The sequence below is a fragment of the Mastigoproctus giganteus genome, chromosome 13, assembly GCF_048544385.1.
Source record: "Mastigoproctus giganteus isolate SK-2022 chromosome 13, ASM4854438v1, whole genome shotgun sequence".
Classification (NCBI taxonomy): domain Eukaryota; kingdom Metazoa; phylum Arthropoda; class Arachnida; order Uropygi; family Thelyphonidae; genus Mastigoproctus; species Mastigoproctus giganteus.
Genome location: NC_143587.1, coordinates 10,379,044 through 10,400,799, shown reverse-complemented (window position 1 = coordinate 10,400,799; position 21,756 = coordinate 10,379,044). Strand labels below are relative to the sequence as shown.

At 37.3% G+C, this 21,756-nt stretch overlaps 1 protein-coding gene across 1 annotated transcript in view; it reads left to right on the top strand.

The window, feature by feature from the left end:
• Positions 1–21,756, top strand: part of Rme-8 (receptor mediated endocytosis 8) — a 699,549-nt gene that overhangs the window by 305,036 nt on the left and 372,757 nt on the right. Inside the window, exon 27 of the mRNA XM_090387774.1 lies at positions 7,715–7,917. Coding sequence (XP_090243900.1) covers positions 7,715–7,917 — 203 coding nt within the window. The remainder of the gene's footprint in view (positions 1–7,714; positions 7,918–21,756) is intronic.

Sequence of the window (21,756 nt, the reverse complement as noted above, 5' to 3'; positions counted from 1 at the left end):
TTCAACAATTTCTCCTCCACTTTACTCCCAGTTATTACAAGATTCTCTAGCTTACTGCCAAAGTTGAATACACCTCTGGCATTCCCCTCGCTGAATAACTCGTCATGTGTGAATGTCGATGCAAAATATTCATTCAGTTTTTGGTAACTACCTGAGCAGGATCATCAACAGTTGACCCATCGATATCAAGCGGACCAATCTGATTCATCCCCTTCCTTCTAGAGTTTACATAAGTAAAGAACTCTTTGCTGTTTTTCTTTGCATCCCTTGCCAAAGATTTCTCGTAATCTGCCTTCGCCTGCCTAACCTCCTTTGTAACTTGGTTACAGATCAACTTGTATCTATCATAGGCTTCTGTGTCATGTGTTAATTTGTATGTATCCCATGCATTTTTCTTCTCTGCCATATGTCTCATTAGTTCATCTGACATCCATTTTGGCCTGAACCTTGAACAATATTTCTTAGTTGGTATGTAAAGCCTAGTAGCTTCCAAGATAAGTTCTTTGAATGCTTCCCATTTTGAATTTGCTGTTGGTAACATCATCAGTTGGTCCCACTGTATAGAATTTAAATACTGTCTCAGTACATCGTAGTCGCCTTTACGAAAGCAATAACCCTTCCCTTTACCCCTAATGGTAGTTACCTCTTTGAGTTAATCCCACTTCAGCACACTGTGATCACTGCCATCTAGTGGTTCATTTACCTGCAGATTCTTAATGCATGAAGAATCACTACTGATAATCATATCAAGAGTATTACTCCCTCTAGTTGCCTCCCGAACATACTGATGTAGAAAACAATCATCCAATAAATCCACAAAATCCTTGCTAGTGTGTGAGTGACCAGCCCCCAAATTCCAGTCAATATCTGGGAAATTAAAATCCCCCATTATAAGACTCTCGGATTTACTGGACCACTCTATTTCCCCGTACAGTTTCTTATTTTACTCATCAGAGTCATTAGGCCTATAGCACACTCCTACTCAATTTTGATCTCCCAATGCTTATGTCACACCAAACTGACTCGACACTGCACTGTCCAGCAATGTCGACTGGCTTCGATTTTATGTATTTCTTAACTAATAGCATAACCCCTCCTCCCTTCCTAACCTGTCTATCCTTTCTGTAGACATTGTACTCCCCAAATTCCAGTTCTGCATTCCTTATATCTGTGTGACACCACGTCTCTGAAATCGCCACAATATCTGCCTTTGATGTTTTGAGCAATACCTCAAATTCATCAAATTTATGATGAATTTGAGGTATGCGGCTCATTCTAATAGAAGCAGTGCAAGAATCACTTTCACCTCTGCCAGTGGCTACTTTTAATCTATTAGTCCTTGTATCCTCCCAATCTAGCAGTTTTCCGACCCACCTAACACTGCCTCGATAGCATCAGCAAACATTCTTGCACCCTTTCTATTTAAGTGTATAGCAGAAGCAGTCTCTGTAGAAGCAGTCTCTCCTGTTAACAAGTACAGACCGGGCTGAAAAAAATTCTACCCCTTGAGTTTTTCACAATCCTTCCAGGGCCGAATTGATCGACAGGGCTCTTATCATATCTTCCCTCCTCTCGTGTCTGGGCAGAATTGCAGATGCTTTCAAATTCAACCCTAATTCACGGCTTTTTTTCAACAGTGACCTGTACTTGTTAAGTAATTCCGCCAGTCTCCTACTCTTAATATCATTAGTGCCAACGTGTACAACTATATCATCTTTTTGTGCCCTTAAAGGATGATATCCGCTCTACAACATCATCAACCTTTGCCCCTGGCAGACATACCCTGGTCCTGTTCCACCTATCCTTTTTACAAAGCATGTTTCCCGTTTCCCTGACAATAGAGTCACCAACAACTACTAGTTCCTTTGGGACCAGTGCATTCTGCCTTGGGGGCTGCCGCTGTGTTGCGCGATGACCAAGTGCAAGCTCTGGCATTGGTGTGTGCAGCTGAGAGCTTGATGGGCCCTCACTTTTAATCCTTCAAGGGCATCCACTCTGTCCTTCAAGCTCTCATATAGGCCCATAACAATGCTGAGTTGTCGCCTGATTTCCTTACACTCCTTGCATCGCGCGCACACACAAAGACATCCCCCATGGCAGTATCATGTCCCGTACCTTACTGCTCCACAAACATCAAGCAAGTAGTGTATTTTAATTTGCTGTGATTCAGAGGCAACTGCCCCCCTCAGTTCTCCCCTGAGCCACAGCACTCCCATTAACTTGAGCCTTTTGCTTTGCTGCTCTGGTCAGAGTCATGATTTCGATTTAATTTCAATAAAATTTCAATTTCAGTACAAAATTAAAACCCTAAACTTATATCTCAACACAGTTATAACGTTATATTTATGTTTCAGTATCGAGTGTTATCCACGAAATCCCTTTATATATCTTCCGTATCAAGTTAAGTGTTAATTATTTATTTTTACTAATTATTTATGTTACGTAACCCAAGTCGTTATATGTATAATTAAAAGTACAATTTAATTAACAATATAGTTCAGCAAGATTAATTATCTGATTAATTGACAATATTATGTACTATACTATATTAAGCTTATGCTATCTATTCGAGATATTTTGTATCGCGCTACAATGGCGGCAATTACGAACGGTAAACACATGGATTTGATACCCTTTCCGATACTAATACCTACAAAATCTCTATCTAAGTTACTTTAATCGAAGTATCGTAAATAAGAATATAAAACTACTCTAGAAAATAAGTTAATATGCCAATTTAAGCTAATAAAACAGAAAATAAATATAAATCAGAAAAAACTTCTCTGTTCCAGGAGCGTCAAAAATGTATGTCCGCACAGGATAATCTCGTCCTCGAGAGACTTTTCAAGAGAATTGCAGACACTTTATCAAATTCAACCCTAACTTACAACGTTTTTTAACTTTGACCTGTACTTGTTAAACAATTCCCCAGATCTCCTACTCTTAATATTACTAGTGCCAATATGCACAACAATATCACCTTTTGTGACCTTAAAACATGATATCTCCGCTTCTATGTCGTCAACTTTTGCCTCTGGTGGACATACCATGGTCCTGTTCCCCCTATCCTTTTTTGCACAATATGTTTCCCTGACAAAGTCACCAACAACTAGTTTGTATATTTCAGAAACTAGAAATTTTGTATACATACGCTTGGATATTTCTGTTTCTTCCAAACCATTTTACATTAGAAATTATTGGAAATAATCTGTTAGCATAATTATTTTATGTTAATATCAGATTTTTTTTTAAATATCATATTGATTGATTAATATATTTACGTTCCTGCAATATCTTGTGAATTGGACATATTTTGGTTTCATTTCTTTCATGTAAGATTTGTTTCTTATTTCATCCAGCCCAATATGAAATGGAGATTAGGAAATTTTACAGCTGGAAGCATTCTGTAAAGTTTCTTTACCCTATTTAGGCTCTTGAAATATGGTATATTATGTACCTTTATTAGGAGGACTCCACATAACATAGTTGCAAACATTAAGGTATGAAAAACTAGATGTTGTGCCCAAGGTGTAGATGGTTGGCAGCCTTTCTCTTCAGTATTCCTCAACTGAAATGGTGCTTGAATCAGTTATCTGGATTAAAGATAATGAAAATTCTCTAAAGGCTTTTCCATGTAAAGCCTTTATAGAATTTTCACATTGTTTTTAAGAATTAATTTTTCTACTCCTGTACTTGCGTGGTTACATTTTAAATTTAAAATATAAATAAACGTACACACACAATTTAAAGGAAACATATTTAAATTAATTAAACACAGTTTAACTTTCAATTAGAAGGCATTGAGTTTATCTTCGTTTTAGGTTTAGGTTATTTGTCGTTTGGACTTTTTTGTCAAAAATATATTAATTGATTATCAATTGACATTCCTACAATAACTTGTGAATTGGACATTATTTGGGCTGAAATTTTTGAATTAAATATTAAAATTCAACTAAGTATTACTGTTTAGATTTTATGATTTCTAAATGTAATTTTTCTTAAATCAGTTGGGTTCCCCTCCCCCACTGGAGGAGAAAAACTCACCTCTGAAAATGTCAGCTCTGTATATCTGAAATAATTGCAGACTGCTTTTATTTAAGGGAGAGGGATAGTTGTACATGGGTACTCTTCAGTACATGCATTTAGGTTGTCATAACTCCATGCTTCAACTGTTATGCCCTCCCATTATCAGTTTACATTTTCATTTTATGAGAGTTTACATTTTCATTTTATGAGTGCACCATCACCACCAATTGGGGTTAACTTGCTACTGGTAGGGCCACCCAAGCTGGGCAAATCAATAGTGAGGAGCCTGACTAAGAGAGGTACCTTGGCCCTCGAGGTTGGGGGTTGATGTGATGGGCTAGCTCCCCATTCATTATAAAAACTCACATTGCTAAAAGACCTAACAAAGAAAAAACTGGACAGAAAATTTGGAGATGAACTGGAAAAGGAAAACAGATTTTGAATATCAGATACTGGAAACAAAGAAGAAAGGAAAGGGTGATGAAACGATCGGAGTGTACATTCATCTGTGGAGTGGTGTTGATGAAGGGTCTGATCACATTCTGGTGAAGGCTGCATTGACATTTCCATGGATCTAACAAAAATGAAAGAAAAGAAATAATTAAGAATCCAAAAATGAACATATTGATGATAATAGGTTTAATGTCGAATCCCTAAAAGGGGAGAGTATTGTGGATTTCTACAGAAGACTAAACCAAGAATCAGATGACGGCTACAGAAAGAATACAAATGACATTTATGAGCACTTAAAAACAACAGTAATGACAATCGCAGGAGAAGTATTGGACAGCATGAATAAAAAGAACCAAGCACTTGGATGAATTCAGAGTTAAAAGAATTGATAAAGGGAAAAAAAGGATGTATACCTCAGATGGCTTAGCTCTAATAGTGACGAACATAAGAGCATCTATAGGGAAAAAAGGACTAAAATTGACGAAGCAAAAAATGAGGCATGGGACAGAACCTGTGCAGAAGTAAACAGCAAGATAGGATGTGAAGGATCTGCTGCAGCATTGAAGGTGCTGAAGAGCTTGTGAAAATCACATAAATAAAAGGCTAATATAGGCTCTGGGTGTAATAAAATTAGAAGAATGGTATAGATATTATTGAGAACTACTGAGTGAAAACAGAGAGGAATTTAGAGATAATAAAGTTGAAACTTCCTGGACAGGAGAAGTAAGGATTAGTTTTGAGGAAGTGGAAATAGAAGTAAAAAAAGGGAAAAAATGGAAAGGCACCTGGACCTGGAGGAATGAATATGGAGTTGCTAAAATACCGAGGAAAAATCATCTCAATGCTTACGAGACATATTTAACAAAATATGTAAAGGAGAAGAAATACCATCAGAGATGACACTGAGATATATCACTTCTGTGTTTAAGAAAGTGGATAGAAGAAATTTCTCAAACTACAGAGGAATCTGTGTTTTTAACTCAATTGCAAAGCTTTTTAGTGGGATACTGAAAACTAAACTAGAGAAAGAAATAAGGATTTCAGAGGAGCAGTGGATTTAGAGCTGGATGGTCCTGTTTTGACTATTTATTCACGGTCAAGCAGATTCTGGGAAAATGCCAAACTACTGAACAGGCGCCGACCGGGCTAGCCGGGTGGGTAAAGTGCCTCCCTGGCAACCCAAAGGTTGCGGGTTCGAATCCCGCCTCGGGCTTGCATCAAAGTACTGCAAAAACCTTGGGAGGTGCATTATGGCCACAGAAGCCGATGCGCCAACAACTACCAAAACAAACAAAACAAACTGAACAGGATATACAATTAGTGTTTATTGACTTGGAAAAAGCTTATAACAATCCCAAGAAAGATGCTGTGGAATGCCATGGAAAAAATATCAATATGACAACCACTGATTGTCATAATTAGAAAAATATACAAAAATAACACTTGCTGCATTAAAATTGGGTCAGAAATATCAAGGAAATTCAAAACATCAAAAGGCTTGCTACAGGGGTGCAGTTTATCCCCTATGTTATTCAAGTTGTACCTTGAAGTGATTCTGGAGGCTTGGTCCCAAAGGTGCAAAGATGCAGACCAATGGGATTATGTGTGGCTCAAAACATCTACTTTTCAAACCTTTTGTTTGCAGATGACCAGGTACTGATTGTGCAGGATGTGGAGGATGCTGACTATATGTGCAGAAAGCTATTGAAACAATGTAGAGAATGGGGTTTGACAAATTTTAATAAGATGGAATACATGAATTTAACAGGGGATATTTTGAGTGTGAATGGAGCAGAGATAAAGAATGTGAAGCAGTTTAAATATCTAGGAGGTATTGTGCAGATGGATAGTTCATCTGAAAATTAGATTACAAGGAGAATTAATGAGGGAAGAAAAGTCTTGGGAATGTTGAGCAATAACATTCTCCCAAAAACCAAACAATTATTATATAATGTGCTGACTATTTTATGCAAGTTTTCAGAGGATTTTTCATATGGATCTGATATTTGGATTCTAAAGGAAAGGCAAAGGGAAGAAATTGCTAGCTGTCGAGATAGATTTTTGGAGAAGATCAGCCCAAAGATCCAAACTAGAAAAAGTTAGGAATGAAGACATAAGAAAAGCAATGGAAACTCAAATAAACATCAATAAAATGGGGAAAAAAAATTAGAATGGTATGGACATGTTATGAGAATGGGGGAAGAGAGATTACCTGAAAAAGCAATGAAACGGAGAGGAAGACCTAGAAGCAAATGGATGGAGGGAGTGAGGGTGGCTATGGAAAAGAGGAAATTGAAGAATGGAGACTGGGAGAACAGAAAAGAGTGGAGAAACAAAATTAAATTATAAAAAAAAAGTTAGTTTGAGGATAACTGTTGATACAACAGAGAAATCCAAGAAAAAGAAGTGCACCACCATTGACATTTTTAGGCTAAACTAAGGATGGGGAAGAACTTTAATTGAGAAAAAAATGGTTGGTTAGAGAAAATTGAAATTTAGAAATTGTAAAATCTAAATCTGATTATGACAGTAAATTGAAAAATTTCAGCTCAAATATAACAAAAACAAGTCCAGATTGCCAATAGCCTTAACTTAAAAATTAAGTATGACTTCAGTACTTTTTAATTGAAACACAGTGTGTGTTCATGCTCACACAGATAATTAATGAGTTGGTATTTGTAAAGAATTATAGATGAGGAATTCACCCACAAAATGATACTTTTGCATATGTGTGTGTGTGTTTATTTTATTTTTTTGAAATTATTTGTGTTTAATGTACTTTTCAGATAATTACAGTGGCCCTGTTTATTTTATATTGCACGCCAAAATTTTTCTGCAGCTATTATAAATACTTGTTCATTTTTTGTGAGTAGTTTACCCTGTAGTGTAAAATGTTATGTTAGCTGTTCAGTAGAGTGGAAAAATTTCTTATTGCCTTTGAATACTTGCAATATTACATATATTAATAAGCCTAGATTTTTTATTCCACTTTTTAGCTTTTTCTTAATTGATGTTTTACTGTATTATGTAAGTATTTGCATATTGAATGTGATTATTTTTGCATTAAATATAAAATTTTATATCATGTATTTAATTTAGCTTGTTTTTTTTTTGTTAGCATACTGCATTTACTATTTATCTAAACATTGCAAAGTGTATAATACATTCTTGTTGAAATACTTGTTTTTAAATAGAAATATCATTCTAAACTTTCATGTGCATGTTATTTTTTCAGATGAAAGAATTATGGAATGAAGGTACTGTTAATCCTAAAACCAGATGTTGGGCCCAAGGTATGGATGGTTGGCGTTCTCTCTTTAGTATTCCTCAACTAAAATGGTGCTTGATGGCAACTGGTAGTGCATTAATAAATGAAAGTGAGCTGGCAAATCAAATTTTGAAAATGCTGATCAAAATCTGTGAATATTTTCCTAGTAGGTAAGATTTTTAGAAAAAGACTTGCTAAAATCATGAGTAATGATGTATAACACATAAATGAGAATAGTCATGCATTAAATTTTTGGAGCCTCAATTACGTAAGAAATATAACTTATTTAAACTTATTTCAAAAATTCTTGTACTTAAACCCTTAAAGGACACGATATAGGTAATTATATTAGAAATAATATTAATATTGTGAATATTTGAATAACATGCAGTTATTATATTAATGCAAACACTATTTAAGATGTGGTTTTGTTCATTAGCAGATAAATTTGGTAAGTAGTGTGAAGGCTATCTTAAAGTTATTTTAGTAATTTTTTTTAACTTTGATTGTGTGAAAGTCACACAAGCATAAACATCATGGCAGTGACAATAAATAAGAAAACAAAAAAAAATAATAATAAAAAACAAAGTATTAGTGTTTAAAATATTTATTTTTTATTATTATTATTATTTTTTTAAAATAGGGATATTCAGTTATCTAAAAACAAGTTATTTGAAGTTTTCCTGTTATTTAACATGTTGTATGAGAACTACAGTAAAGTCTCGTTAATTCAAACTCAGTTTATACAAAGTGCTCGTTTATATGAAGCATATACCATTCCCCTGCAAAAGGATAGGCTTTTCTATGTAAATATATTTGTTTATTACCAAATTCAGTTAACATGTATTACAAAATTCGTTTTCACCCTGTGAGAAATAAATATTGTTATTTTGTATGTTTAATACAAATCTTGGCACAGCTGTCCGATTATTGCCTCTGGCCATTTGCTTCCTGAAGGATGACACTGACTTGTTTTAATTTACTTTTGTGTAAACAAAACCAGAGTATGGTAGCTAAAATGTAAGTGCACTCTGAAAATGTCATTGTGAAAGATGAGCTGTTAAATTTAACATAAGAATTAAAGCAGTTTTTCAAGTTGTTTACATACACTCCTTCCCTCTCCACGGGATTAAGGTCAGTTGTTATGCCAGTTCATAGTCTTTTTCTACAATATACAATAATCTATTTTTTGTGCCATTTTATCTGAGCTGATGCCTTTTTTGGAACTTGTCTTTAAATTAATTTAAAGTTTGTTTATATTAAATTTCATCTAGCAGTGTTTTGGCGACAAAACATAAACAGACAGAATTAAGCCTGAAAATTAAACTGAAAATTATACAAGAGGCTGATAGGATGGATCAAAGTAAAACAGACATTGCAAAGGAATACAACATTCCTTTACTTGCTTCATCTACAATACTGAAAAACCAAAAAAAAAAAAAAGCGTGAAGTGCGTGACACTGGAGCAGCGATAAAAAACAGGAAATGAATTTGTGGTACAAAACATGAGGAGCTTGAAACAGAACTTTGAGTGGTACCAACAAATGTGTGCATCTAATTTGCCAAGATCAGGTCTGATTTTGCAAGAAAAGCAAATTATCTAACTTAACAACATGGAATTAGCAACTTCAAATGCAGCAGTGGTTGGCTCCAAAGATTTAAAGACAGGAATAGCTCGGTTTCGCAAAATGTTTGCATTGAGTCTGTATTAGTCAACAAAAAAAAAAAGGCAACAGAATTGTTGTTGTTCTGTACAGTCCATTCTTGAAAAATATGAGGCAAAGGATATTTTTAATCTTGATGAGACAGGTTTATTTTATAATTTGCTGCCCAACAAAACATTTGTTATATGAGGAGAACCTTGTCATGGTGGAAAATTAAGTAAACAAAGACTCACTGTTCAGTTTTGGTAAAATTCAGATAGCAATACAAAACTATACCCACTTTTGATTGGTAAATTTTCCAAGCCAAGATGTTTTAAAGAAGTTAACCAATTTCCCTGTGATTATGAGGCCAATAAGAAGTGCTTGACTCGTGGTCAGAATTTTTCAGTCTTGGTTATCAAAATTGGACAGAAGAATGGTGTCAGAAAAAGAGAAACATTTTGATAATTCTAAATTGTTGTACAGCACATTCTGCTGAGACACTTAAATTGACAAATATACGGCTGTTGTTTTTACCTCCCAATACCCAGTTTTATGCAGCAACTGGATCAAGGCATTATTTATAACCTCAAGGGAGCATATAGAGCCTGCATGATAAGTACTTGATCCACAACATAGGAGGGAACAATTTGCAACCAAATTGGACTGTCTTGGATGCTATCCATAATCTTGTTATTGCTTGGGACAGTATTGCCTCAAGTATAATAATCAACTGCTTCAGAAACAGTGGCTTTGAAGAGAATGTCATCGAAAAACATGGTCCAGGAGACGAATCTGATAGCGACATTGAGGAATGGAGACATTTGAGAGATCATATAGATTTTGTTGGCAAATTTGAAGAGTTTGTGAAGTTGGATGATCTAATTGCTACCAAAGCAATGCCAACACCAGAAGTGTTGCTGAGTAGCAAGCAAAACGATAATGTTTTTGTTACCAAAAGTGAAGACGTACACACACCGCCATCTAAAAAAGATGACCAAAATGCATTGAGCATAATACAGAATGTGTTGGCCTGCAGTAACTTTGATAAAAAAAAAAAAAACTGTTGAATTTGATGAAGTCTGTGCTGTAGTTAAAAATGCACATAGGACAAAAACTGTGCAAACAACATTGAATTCTTTCTTTAAATTAGATTAATTTATTAAAGAGATAAAGAGATATATTAAGATTGTAATAATTATTTTTACTGTGATACTAAAATGTTGTGTATTAGTAATGGCCATATGGTCCAAGGAAGCCTAAGGCTTATGCTGCACCGGCCAAAAAAGAAAAAAAGAAGTAAAATAGAAGATAAAATAAATAATTAATAAATAATAAAAGAAAAGGAAATTAGCATTATTAGAGGCATATGATGCAAGAAGCAAGCTTATTCAGCATCAACAAAAAAAAAAAAAAACTCTCCGATTCCTCCCCTCCATTCGTTACAAATACCTGTCCAGCTCAGCCTTAAATTTATTTAGACTATCAACTTCCACAACAAAAGATGGAAGTCTGTTCCACCAATCAACTACTCGCTGGCTAAAGACAAATTTCCGCACATCTATCCTACAACTGTCTTTCCTTAATTTGAATTTATGCCCTCTCAGGTGATAATTCTGAGCAAGAGGAAGAATCCTATCAGCATTGAGCATGCTCAAACCATTCAAGGCTTTATACACCTCAATCAAATCACCTTGCAGTTGCCTACTCTCCAAACACTGTAATCTGCAAAACTTAGGCCTTTCTTCATAAGAGCAACCCTTTGTTTCATTCACTAATCTTGTCCTTCTCTGTACTCATTCCAACAGCTCTACATCCTTCTTAAAATGAAGCCTCCAGAACTGTATACAGTACTCAAGGTGTGGCCTGACCATCACCTTATACAAGGGGATAATCCCCTCCTTATCCCTGCTACAAAAATTCCTATATATCATTGACAAGACACCATGAGCTACTCTTGCAGACTGTGTGCACTGCTCAGAAAATTTCATATCTGCCTGCACAATTACCCCCAGGTCCTTTTCATTCTCTACCACTGTCAGTGTAGTACCACATAGTTGATATGTTACTCTAGGGTTACTGCTTCCCATATACTTTATACATTTGTCAATGTTAAACTTCATTTGCCACCTCTCAGCCTATCTGCTCAACTTTTCCAGATCCTGTTGCAGCAGCATACTGTCATTAGTGTCAACAACCCTGCCAACCTTCTTATCGTCTGCAAACTTGGACATTAAGCTTGATATACCATCATCAATATCATTTATAAATACAGAAAACAAGAATAGACCCAACACTGAAACCTGAGGGACTCCACTAATAACATTAGTCCACAAAAAGCAGTGTCCATTGCTTCTCCTACTCAATCATCCCTTTATCCATAGCAGCAATTTGCCTCCAATGCCACACTGCTCCATGTGCAACAGTATCAAAAGCCTTTCTAAGATCCAAATATATGATAACAAAGTTATTCCCTGCATCCAGGCCCCGGGTGCCAAGCGAATTCGAGGTCAAGCGATTTTTCTGCTATATATAGAGTGCTCATCAAAAGCAATTAAAGTTATTTCTAATTTCGTATGTTTTTATTATCAGATTTTTTTTATATCGTTCTACACTTAAAAGGCACAAGTTAGAACAGAGAAAGGAAACTCGCCTTTCTTTATTTATCCATATATTTCTATTTCCACTAACCAACTAACACTTTAACCGCTTGGCCTCCTAGCGGCACTGCTCCTGCCTCCCCGTGGCGGGGCCGGAAATCTTGGCAGGTAAGTCCACTTGCCAAGGGCTAAAAGGAGCAAACATGGCAAACACAGACCATTAGGATATTGAGAACGATAATCCAAAGAGACAAAAGACGGATCGGATGGAGCAACCTTGCCCATCATTCTTAATTATCCACTCTCTTACTAGTCAGCCCATTAATAAATTGTCTCCGTTTGTCATACAAAAACATCTGGAGGGTATTGCAGGATCTCCCAAGACGGTGAAGAGACTGCAATCAGGAGCCTTACTAGTAGAAACCACCAACCACAGACATTCTGAGAAGCTGTTACAGCTTACAAGTTTTGCTGGCATTCCAGTTAAAATATCTCCGCACACAACCCTAAATTCATCTAAGGGTGTGATATCCAGTTGGGACTTATTAAACGTTACCGAGGAAGAAATAACCCAAGAGCTGCAGGGATAACACGTAATTGAAGCAAGACGAATAATGATTAAAAAAGGTAATGAATTTACACCTACAAGAAATATTATTCTCACCTTCAATACACCCAACTTACCCTCCTCTGTAAAAGCAGGTTATTTACTTTGCCGAATCCGTCCTTACATTCCAAACCCTTTAAGGTGTTACAAATGCCAAAAGTATGGCCACTCACAAACTGTATGCAGAGGAGTTCCTGTCTGCTCTAATTGTGGATCCTCAGATCACACACAAAGTAGCCGTACAGGCCCAAAAATGACCTGCCCAAATTGCAAAGGTGACCATCCTGCATATTCAAAGACATGTGAAAAGTGGAAAACCGAGAAGAAAATAGTAAAATACAAGGTTGAGAACAAAGTACAACAAGTGAGAACAAGCGAGAAAATTACTTGCTCCTTCTATAACCAAAAATATGACCTATGCCAATGCTGTAAAAAAATATCAGACAGTCTCTACTCAAACCGATGTAACAGTTCCCACTAACAAATCAATTTCTGATTGGGCTAGAAATGTTCTTTCTAAGCAACAATCCAAGTTCTCTGACCAGGCAAATAATACTCCTCTGACAATACCAGCTGCATCTCCTACTCCAGCCATAGATACCATATCTCATAGTTCAAACGGAAATGTAGTGAACAATTTTCAGGACACAACCATGGACACAGATGGCACATCCGTACAGGAAGATCCCCTTCTAGAAATCCATGCAGAAGAAGAAATGGACACAGGTCGGCCAGTTTTCTCCAAAAAAGACAAATCTAAATTAGAACATCATAAGCCAGTAACCTTCAAAAAGCAGTCAGATACATCTCCATCAATTAAACACAAATAATGCCTTGTATTTTACAATGCAATTGCAGAGGCTTTCGTTGCAACACAGATGATATCCGTGATCTAATTAACCGATATTCTCCAGTTGCCCTTTGTCTTCAGGAAACTTACCTAACCTCGCAAATTTCTCCTTCAATAAAGAACTATTGTCTTTATCGAAGAGATCGTAATACAGCAAATGCTGCCCATGGTGATGTAGCAATCCTAATAAATTCAAAGATCCCAACTAAATATATTCTACTTCAAACTGAAATAGAAGCTGTTGCTGTTCATATAACTCTCCATATTTCAATAACATTTGTCTCAATATACCTACCACCAAACCATACTTACTGTTTTAAAGATCTTGAAGATCTCCTCATACAGATACCTCCACCTCTCTGTATATTAGGGGATTTTAATGGGCATCACCCGTTATGGGGCGATCCTAAACTAGATACACATGGTCGACTCGTTGAAAGCCTTCTAGAGCCACAAAACCTCACCTTACTTAATACTGGTGCGCACACTCGCATACAACTCCCAACTGGACACACCTCAGCAATAGATCTCTCAATTTGTTCTCCAATACTCCTCCCAACCATAGAGTGGTACGTTTTAAATGATCCTATGGGCAGTGACCACTTTCCAATCATATGCAATTTTTTAATATCACAGTCTCCTTCAAACAAACTCCGCAGGAAATGGAAATTTGTTCGTGCAAACTGGGCAAAATTTCGATCATCAATCTCTCTTGACGAGGAAAAAATCCAGCTCCAGAATATTGATAACAGATTACATTACATCACATCTCCTAAAAGTGGCCAAGGACACAATACCATTATCAAATCCCCCTGGTCGCAAGCATTATAATTACTGGTGGAATGACGAATGCACAAAAGCAAAGAAAGCAAAAATCAAAGCCTGGAATTTATTTTGGCAATGTCCAACCACAACCAATCTCATTAATTATAAAAAGCTAAGAGCAAAAGCACGATTTGTACAAAGGCAGGCCAAGAAAGAATCCTGGACTCGTTTTGCATCGATCTTTAACAGAAACACTGATCCGAAAACTATATGGAAAAAAATTAGACAGTTATCTGGTAAGTTTCCAATATACCTTCTCCAATCCTCTCCTGGAAAGGGCAAGATCTATCCAGTTCCTTAGATATTGCTAATGCTTTGGGCAATACTTTTGCTGAAATATCAGTGGCATCAGCATATTCTACATCATTCCAAAGAATTAAAAACACTAGAGAAAAGCATGCCATAAAATTTCAAACCGCACGTACTCTTCCATATAACAAACCTCTGCAACACTCTGAACTTCAGCATGCCATTAGAACAGCCCACAGTGGTGCTGTCGGGCAAGATCGGATTTATTATGTCATGCTTCAACATCTCGATGACAAAGCTTTAAGCCTGCTTCTGATTTTTTACAATCGTATATTTTTAGAAAATGTTTTTCCAACTTCTTGGCATCACTCTACTGTTTTGGAATTCCTAAAACCTGGGAAAGATCCAACTAACCCCTATAGCTATGGACCGATCTCTCTCTCAAGCTGCCTGAGCAAAATCCTTGAAAAAATTGTCCACAGAAGACTTGTATGGATCATTGAGTCACAAAATCTAATGAGGCATAGCCAATATGGCTTTCGTAAAAATAGGTCATGCTTAGATCTTATGGTCAAGGCTGAATTCGCCATTCGAAATGGCTTTGTTAAACGTGAACATCTTGTAATGGTTTCAATAGATATCGAGAAGGCTTTTGACACTACCTGGCGGCATGGCATACTTAGTGATCTTTACTCTCTTAGTCTGCGAGGCAACCTTCCTATATTTGTTCAGAACTTCCTACGTACTAGATAGGTGGAGGAGAACCAGGGTATGTCTGCCGGGAGCAACTATTGATGATGTCACCAACAGACTGTCAGATTTTAAAGGGGGTAAAGAAAATATTATTATTCATGTGGGGACAAACGATATTAAACGTACACGATCTGACGATTTGTTGGAAAAATACAGAACCATGCTGAGGAAATGTCGCGAGCTAGGCCATAATGTCTATGTGTCTGCAATTCTGCCCAGACACGATAGGAGGGATTATATGTTAAGAGCCTTGTGGATTAACTCAAGATTTGAAGGAATCTGCAAGGCTTTAGGGGGTAAATTTCTATCAGCATGGCCCACACTTGTAGGTAGAAGGAATTTGTTTTGTAGAGACGGGATACACTTAAACAAAGGTGGTGCAAAAGTTTTTGCCAGTATTATTGAGGAAAACTTAAAGGTTCAGGGAAACTGCTAGTTAGGGGGGATGTGGGTAATACTGACACGCGTTTATCTGATAATATTGGTCAAAGTAACTCTTGCACATACCTCAAGAGTTCTTATCTGTTACCCCAACTGGACGTATTATCTAGATGTTCTGGGGGCACAAACGTTTCACGTGGGCGGGTAGCTAATGCGAGGGAAGAGAGCCTAAAAAACTTCAAGGGTTGTGTTAGGGTTGTTAAATATACAAGAACAGTAAATCTTAATTGTTTATACAGTAACGTTAGAAGTGTCGTCAATAAAATGAGCGAATTCGAACTGCTGGTTAAAACAAGTAACGCGGACATAATAGGGCTTACAGAGACGTGGTGCCACCCGGAAATTGGGGATGATGAATTTCAGTACGGCTTGTATAATGTATTTAGGAAGGATAGGTTAGATAGAAGGGGTGGTGGGGTAATGCTTCTTATCAGAAGCAGCCTGAATGTGACGATAGCTTTCCCGGATTCAGACGTTTCACATGCTAGTATAGAGTCTGTATGGTGTGAGATAGTTGGAAACAAAGGTGTAATGCGAGTAGGAGTAATCTACAGACCAGGTGATTGTGAAGATTATGACAAAAGCCTCTACATGCAAATGGAATGGGCAAGTAAGCGTCAATGCCTTATTATGGGTGATTTCAATCTGCCTCTAATTGATTGGAGTAAATGGGAAGGAAACTCGACATGGGGAACAAAATTTTTAAATCAACTAGATGACTGTTATTTGTATCAACATGTCAGGGAAAATACTAGAGAAAAGAGTATCCTAGACCTCATCATCACACATGAATCAGATGACATAACAGGGCTGACAGTAGAGGAACCAGTAGCAGGAAGTGATCACGGAGTTCTACGGTGGATGATGACGAGAGAGGTAGCAGAAGTAAAAGGCAAAGGAATGGGTTTTAATTTCAGAAAAGGAAATTACGATGCCTTAAGGTACTACATGGCCTCTATTAACTGGGTAGATATCGCGCAGAGAATGAATACAATTGAACTGTGGTACGCTTTTAAAACATTAATCACAGATGCCTTGAATGCGTATATACCATTAAAAAAATACTCCACGAGGAGGGTTCCAAGTTGGATGACTAGTGAAGTTGCCGCATTACTTGAGCAGAAAAAGGTGGCATGGAAAGGTTACAGAACAACAAAAAGTACTGAAGCCTATAACAGCTACAAGGTGATGTGTAATAGAGCCACAGAAAAGGTTCGACAGGCAAAGGCAGTTTATGAGAAATCACTAGCAAACAGAGCAAAGAGGGGGGATAAAGAATTCTTCACATATATAAATGCCAAGAAGAGCAGGACAAACCAGATCGGACCTTTATGTAAGGGAAAGGGGATAGTAATAAATACACCAGCTGCCGTTGCAGATGAACTCAACAGTTATTTTGCATCGATATTTACAAATGAAAAGCCTTTTGTGGCAAAGGGAAATTGTGGGAGCGAAGTTAAAAAATATGTAATTAATGATATTGAAATTTCGCAAGATTATTTAATGAAAAAACTTTCGAGCCTACAGACCAGTAAGGCTCCTGGAGTTGATGGAATATACCCTATAATCTTAAGAGAGGCGGCAAGCGAGTGCATTGAACCATTGAGGCTAATTATGCGAGCATCATTAGACTCTGGGGAGATTCCCTTGGATTGGAAAAGTGCAAATGTATCTCCCATACATAAGGGTGGCTCTAAAAGTGAAGTTGGAAATTATCGACCTGTCAGTCTGACTTCAGTAGTAGGGAAAATCATGGAGGCAATGATCAAGGGTGGAATTCAGGATCATTTGGATCGAATTGAAATTCTCAAGGATACTCAGCATGGTTTCGTAAAGGGAAAATCATGTTTAACAAATCTGGTTCGCTATTTCGAAAGGGTCACTCACGAGCTGGATTTAGGGAATAATTTCGACATTGTTTATTTAGATTTCAGCAAAGCTTTTGACTCAGTCCCACATGAGCGGTTGCTTTATAAGCTGGAACAGGTTGGAATCACTGGGAAAATCCTTAGATGGATAGAAGGATGGCTTCAGGGCAGGAGGCAGAGGGTTGTGATAAATGGCTATTCCTCAGATTGGGTTGATGTAAGAAGTGGGGTTCCCCAAGGATCAGTATTAGGACCACTGTTGTTTTTAATTTTCATAAACGACATTGATGAAGGGATAGAGGGCGTGATGTCTAAATTTGCAGATGATGTTAAAATTGGGAGAGTAGTTAATGATCACTGTCAAGCTGAGCTTCTTCAGAGAGACCTAGATAGACTTCAGGAATGGTCAGAAAAATGGCAGCTGTGCTTTAATCCAACAAAGTGTAAGGTATTACACCTGGGAAACAGTAATCCCAAAATAACTTATTCACTTGGTGGAGTTCAACTAAAGCCAGTACTGGAGGAAAGGGACTTGGGTGTTACGATACGGTCAGACATGAAATTCTCTGAGCATTGTAAACAGGTTGCAAGGAAGGCCCATGGTGTCCTATCAATGATCTATCGAACTTTTGCAAGTAGAGAAAGGGACGTGATAATCCCATTATATAAGGCTTATGTTAGACCACACTTGGAATACTGTGTTCAAGTATGGAGATCGCACCTGAAGAAAGACATCGAGCTTCTTGAAAGGGTGCAAAGAAGGGTAACTCGCCTGGTGAGATCGGCAAAAGGGCGTCCTTATGAACAAAGACTTCGAATATGTGGGTTGCAGAGTTTGGAAACTAGACACCTTAGAGGAGATTTGATTGAGGTGTTTAAGGCTCTGAGAGGCATCAGTAAAATGAATGAGGACAAAATTTTCAAGATTATAAATGATGCTAGAACTAGGGGACATAAATTCAAGTTACGGGGGGAAATGTTTAGATTGGATTGCAGGAAGTTCTATTTTAGCCAGCGAGTTATAAATTACTGGAATAAGTTGCCTTCATGGGTGGTAGAGGCCGACAGTTTGGGGAAATTCAAAGGTCATCTGGATAGTACTTTCGGGTAAGGGAAGCACATAGGATGATAGGTTTAATTTCCTTTTTATTTATTTTTTATTTTATTAATTATTATTATTTAGTTATTTATTTTTATTTTTTTGTTTTTATCATTGTTTTGTTCGGATTTATTTTTTTTAATTTTTTTTTTTTTTTGGCTGGTGCAGCATAAGCCATAGGCTTTCTTGCACCATGCGGCCGTTACTAATACTAATACTAATACTAGATCGTTTCAAGTTCAGTACCAACATGCCCTCTCCAAACCGTTTATACAGGAAGAAGGAGTACCACAGGGATCAGTACTGAGTGCCACTTTGTTTGCTCTTAGAATAGATTCCATCACCAATCAGCTTCCAAATACAGTTGAGACCTACCTTTATGCAGATGATCTTTCCATCTCCTGCCATTCCCAAAACATGAGGTCTATTGAACAGCAGCTTCAGATATCACTTAATAAAATACAACAGTGGGCCAGCCTCAATGGCTATCGACTCTCGCAGCAGAAAACAGTTGCCATCCATTTTTGTAGACAGCGCAAACTTCATCCGGATCCTGAACTTCATATATGTCTCCATCCCGGTCACTAATAGCATCAGATTTCTAGGATTAACACTTGATAGTAAGTTAAATTTTATAGACCACACAAAAAATGTATGTACTTCCTGTCTAAAAAAGTTAAATATACTCAGAGCTTTATCCTCCCAAACGTGGGGCGCAGATCGTACATCTCTGCTTCGGCTATATTGGGCATTAATCAGATCCCGTCTTGATTATGGAGCTCCCATCTGTGATTCAGCCAGATTGAGTGCATTGCGCTGGCTTGATCTAATTAAACACAGTGCCTTGAGACTCACTCGGTGCTTTCAGAACATCACCAGCACGTAGTCTCTACATTGATGCCCATGAACCCCAACTAACTTTACGTAGGAAAACACTGTTATTGAAGTATGCTGTCAAGATACAAAGCTGTGCCATGCATCCGACTCAGTCATACCTGTTCAATCCACCATTAGAAAACCTTTTCAGAAATAAACCAAGCATAGAAAAGCCAGCTGGTCTTCGCCTTCTTGAATTGATGCAAATTTGGAATGTTTCCATCCTTTCCGTACAACAGGTAACAACTTGTACTTAACCACCATGGGTTCCACCGCCTATACTGACCTGTGACACTTACCACTCTCAATGGGGAAAGAACATTTTACAAACATCAAATATCAAACAACTGCAAGAAGCTCACACTCAAAGATACTTTGACTTTTCTCCAATTTATACAGACGGCTCTAAATCTAATTCAAACGTTGGAGCGGCTGCAGTGTTTCCAAATACCGTTATTTCAACATCCTTGCCATCTGAATTCAGTATCTTCTCAGCTGAATTATATGCAATCAAACTAGTTTTACAGAATCTCTCTTCTGACTGTGCTTTAAAATCTGTTATTTACACTGATTCCCTCAGCTCAATCTTGGCTTCATGTAACCCCTTAGATAAAGTACACCCTGTTCTAGACGAAATAAAAAGCATATTACTAAAAATTGAAGAACGCCATCAACTGGTCACCTTCTGCCGGATTCCAGATCATTTTGGCATTTTGGGCAATGAACTGGCTGATAAAGCTGCAAAAAATCCAACTAGCTTCGACTTAACTGATATCCCTGTTCCACCATCAGACTATGCATTAACCATTCAGGCTGCATGCCTGTCAAAATGGACAGCAATATGGCACTTTCAAATTAATAATAAACTCTTTCAATTTAAACATGATCCAAAAATTTGGCACTCCAGTGTCTGCACATCAAGACGAGAAGAGGTAGTCCTTTCAAGGGTAAGAATAGGACATACTTACCTGACCCACCTTTATTTACTCACAGGGAACGATCCGCCACAGTGTCCACTTTGTAATATAAATCTGAGTATTAAACACATTCTCATTGACTGCCCTTACTATGAACAAGACAGAACTTCAACCCTGCTATCACTGGTTAATCTTCGTAGACCAATAACTTTAGAGAATCTCATTGGAGATGACGCAGATATCTCCGAATTTTTCAACTTCTTAAAGCAAACTGTACTTTTTAATAAATTCTGAATTTATGAAATTTTTTCATTTCTTTTTATTATAAATGAATAGGCGCATTATAGCCAAAGTAGCTTATGCGCCATCAAACCCCCATATCAACAACAACCCTGCATCCAGTTGCTTTGTGACCACATCATAGTATCCAATCAAATTGGCCAGACAAGACTTCCCCTCAACAAACCCATGATGTGTATGAGCTATAACTGAAGTCTTGTCTAGATGATCCTGCAGTGCCTCCATTAATTTTCCTGGAACAGAAGTTAAACTAATAGGTCTATAATTACTTGTGTCGCACTTTGACCCTTCTTTGTGAATTGGGGTCACATTTGCACAACTCTAGTCCATGGGTACCTCCCCTGAGTCCAAGGAAGCTCTCATGATTATGGCTAAGGGTTTGCTTACTTGCTTTGCTGCCTCCATTAATATAACTGTATAGATCCCATCCTCCCCAGGTGCCTTTCTTATGTTTATCTTCAACAATTTCCCCTCCACTTTCCTCTCAGTTATTACAAAATCATCTAGCTCACTGCCAGAGTTTACTTCACCTCTGGCATTCCCCTCCCTCAATAACTCCTCATGTGTGAATGTAGATGAAAAATACTTGTTTAGTTTGTTAGCCACCTGAGCCGGATCATCAACAGTTGAACCATCAATATCCAGTGGACCAATCTGATTCATCCCTTTCCTTCCAGAGTTTACATACGTAAAGAACTCTGCTGTTTTTCTTTGCATCTTTTGCCAAAGATTTCTCATAATCTGCCTTTGCCTTCCTAACCTCCTTTGTGACTTGGTTACAGACCAGCTTATATCTATCGTAGGCTTCCATGTCACACCCATTAATTTATATGTATCCTACTAGGCTTTACATGTCTCATTAGTTCATCTGACATTCATTTAGGCCTAAACCTTGAACAATATTTCTTAGTTGGTATGTAAAGCCTAGTAGCTTCAAAGATTAATTCTTTGAACGCTTCCCATTTTGAATTTGCTGTTGGT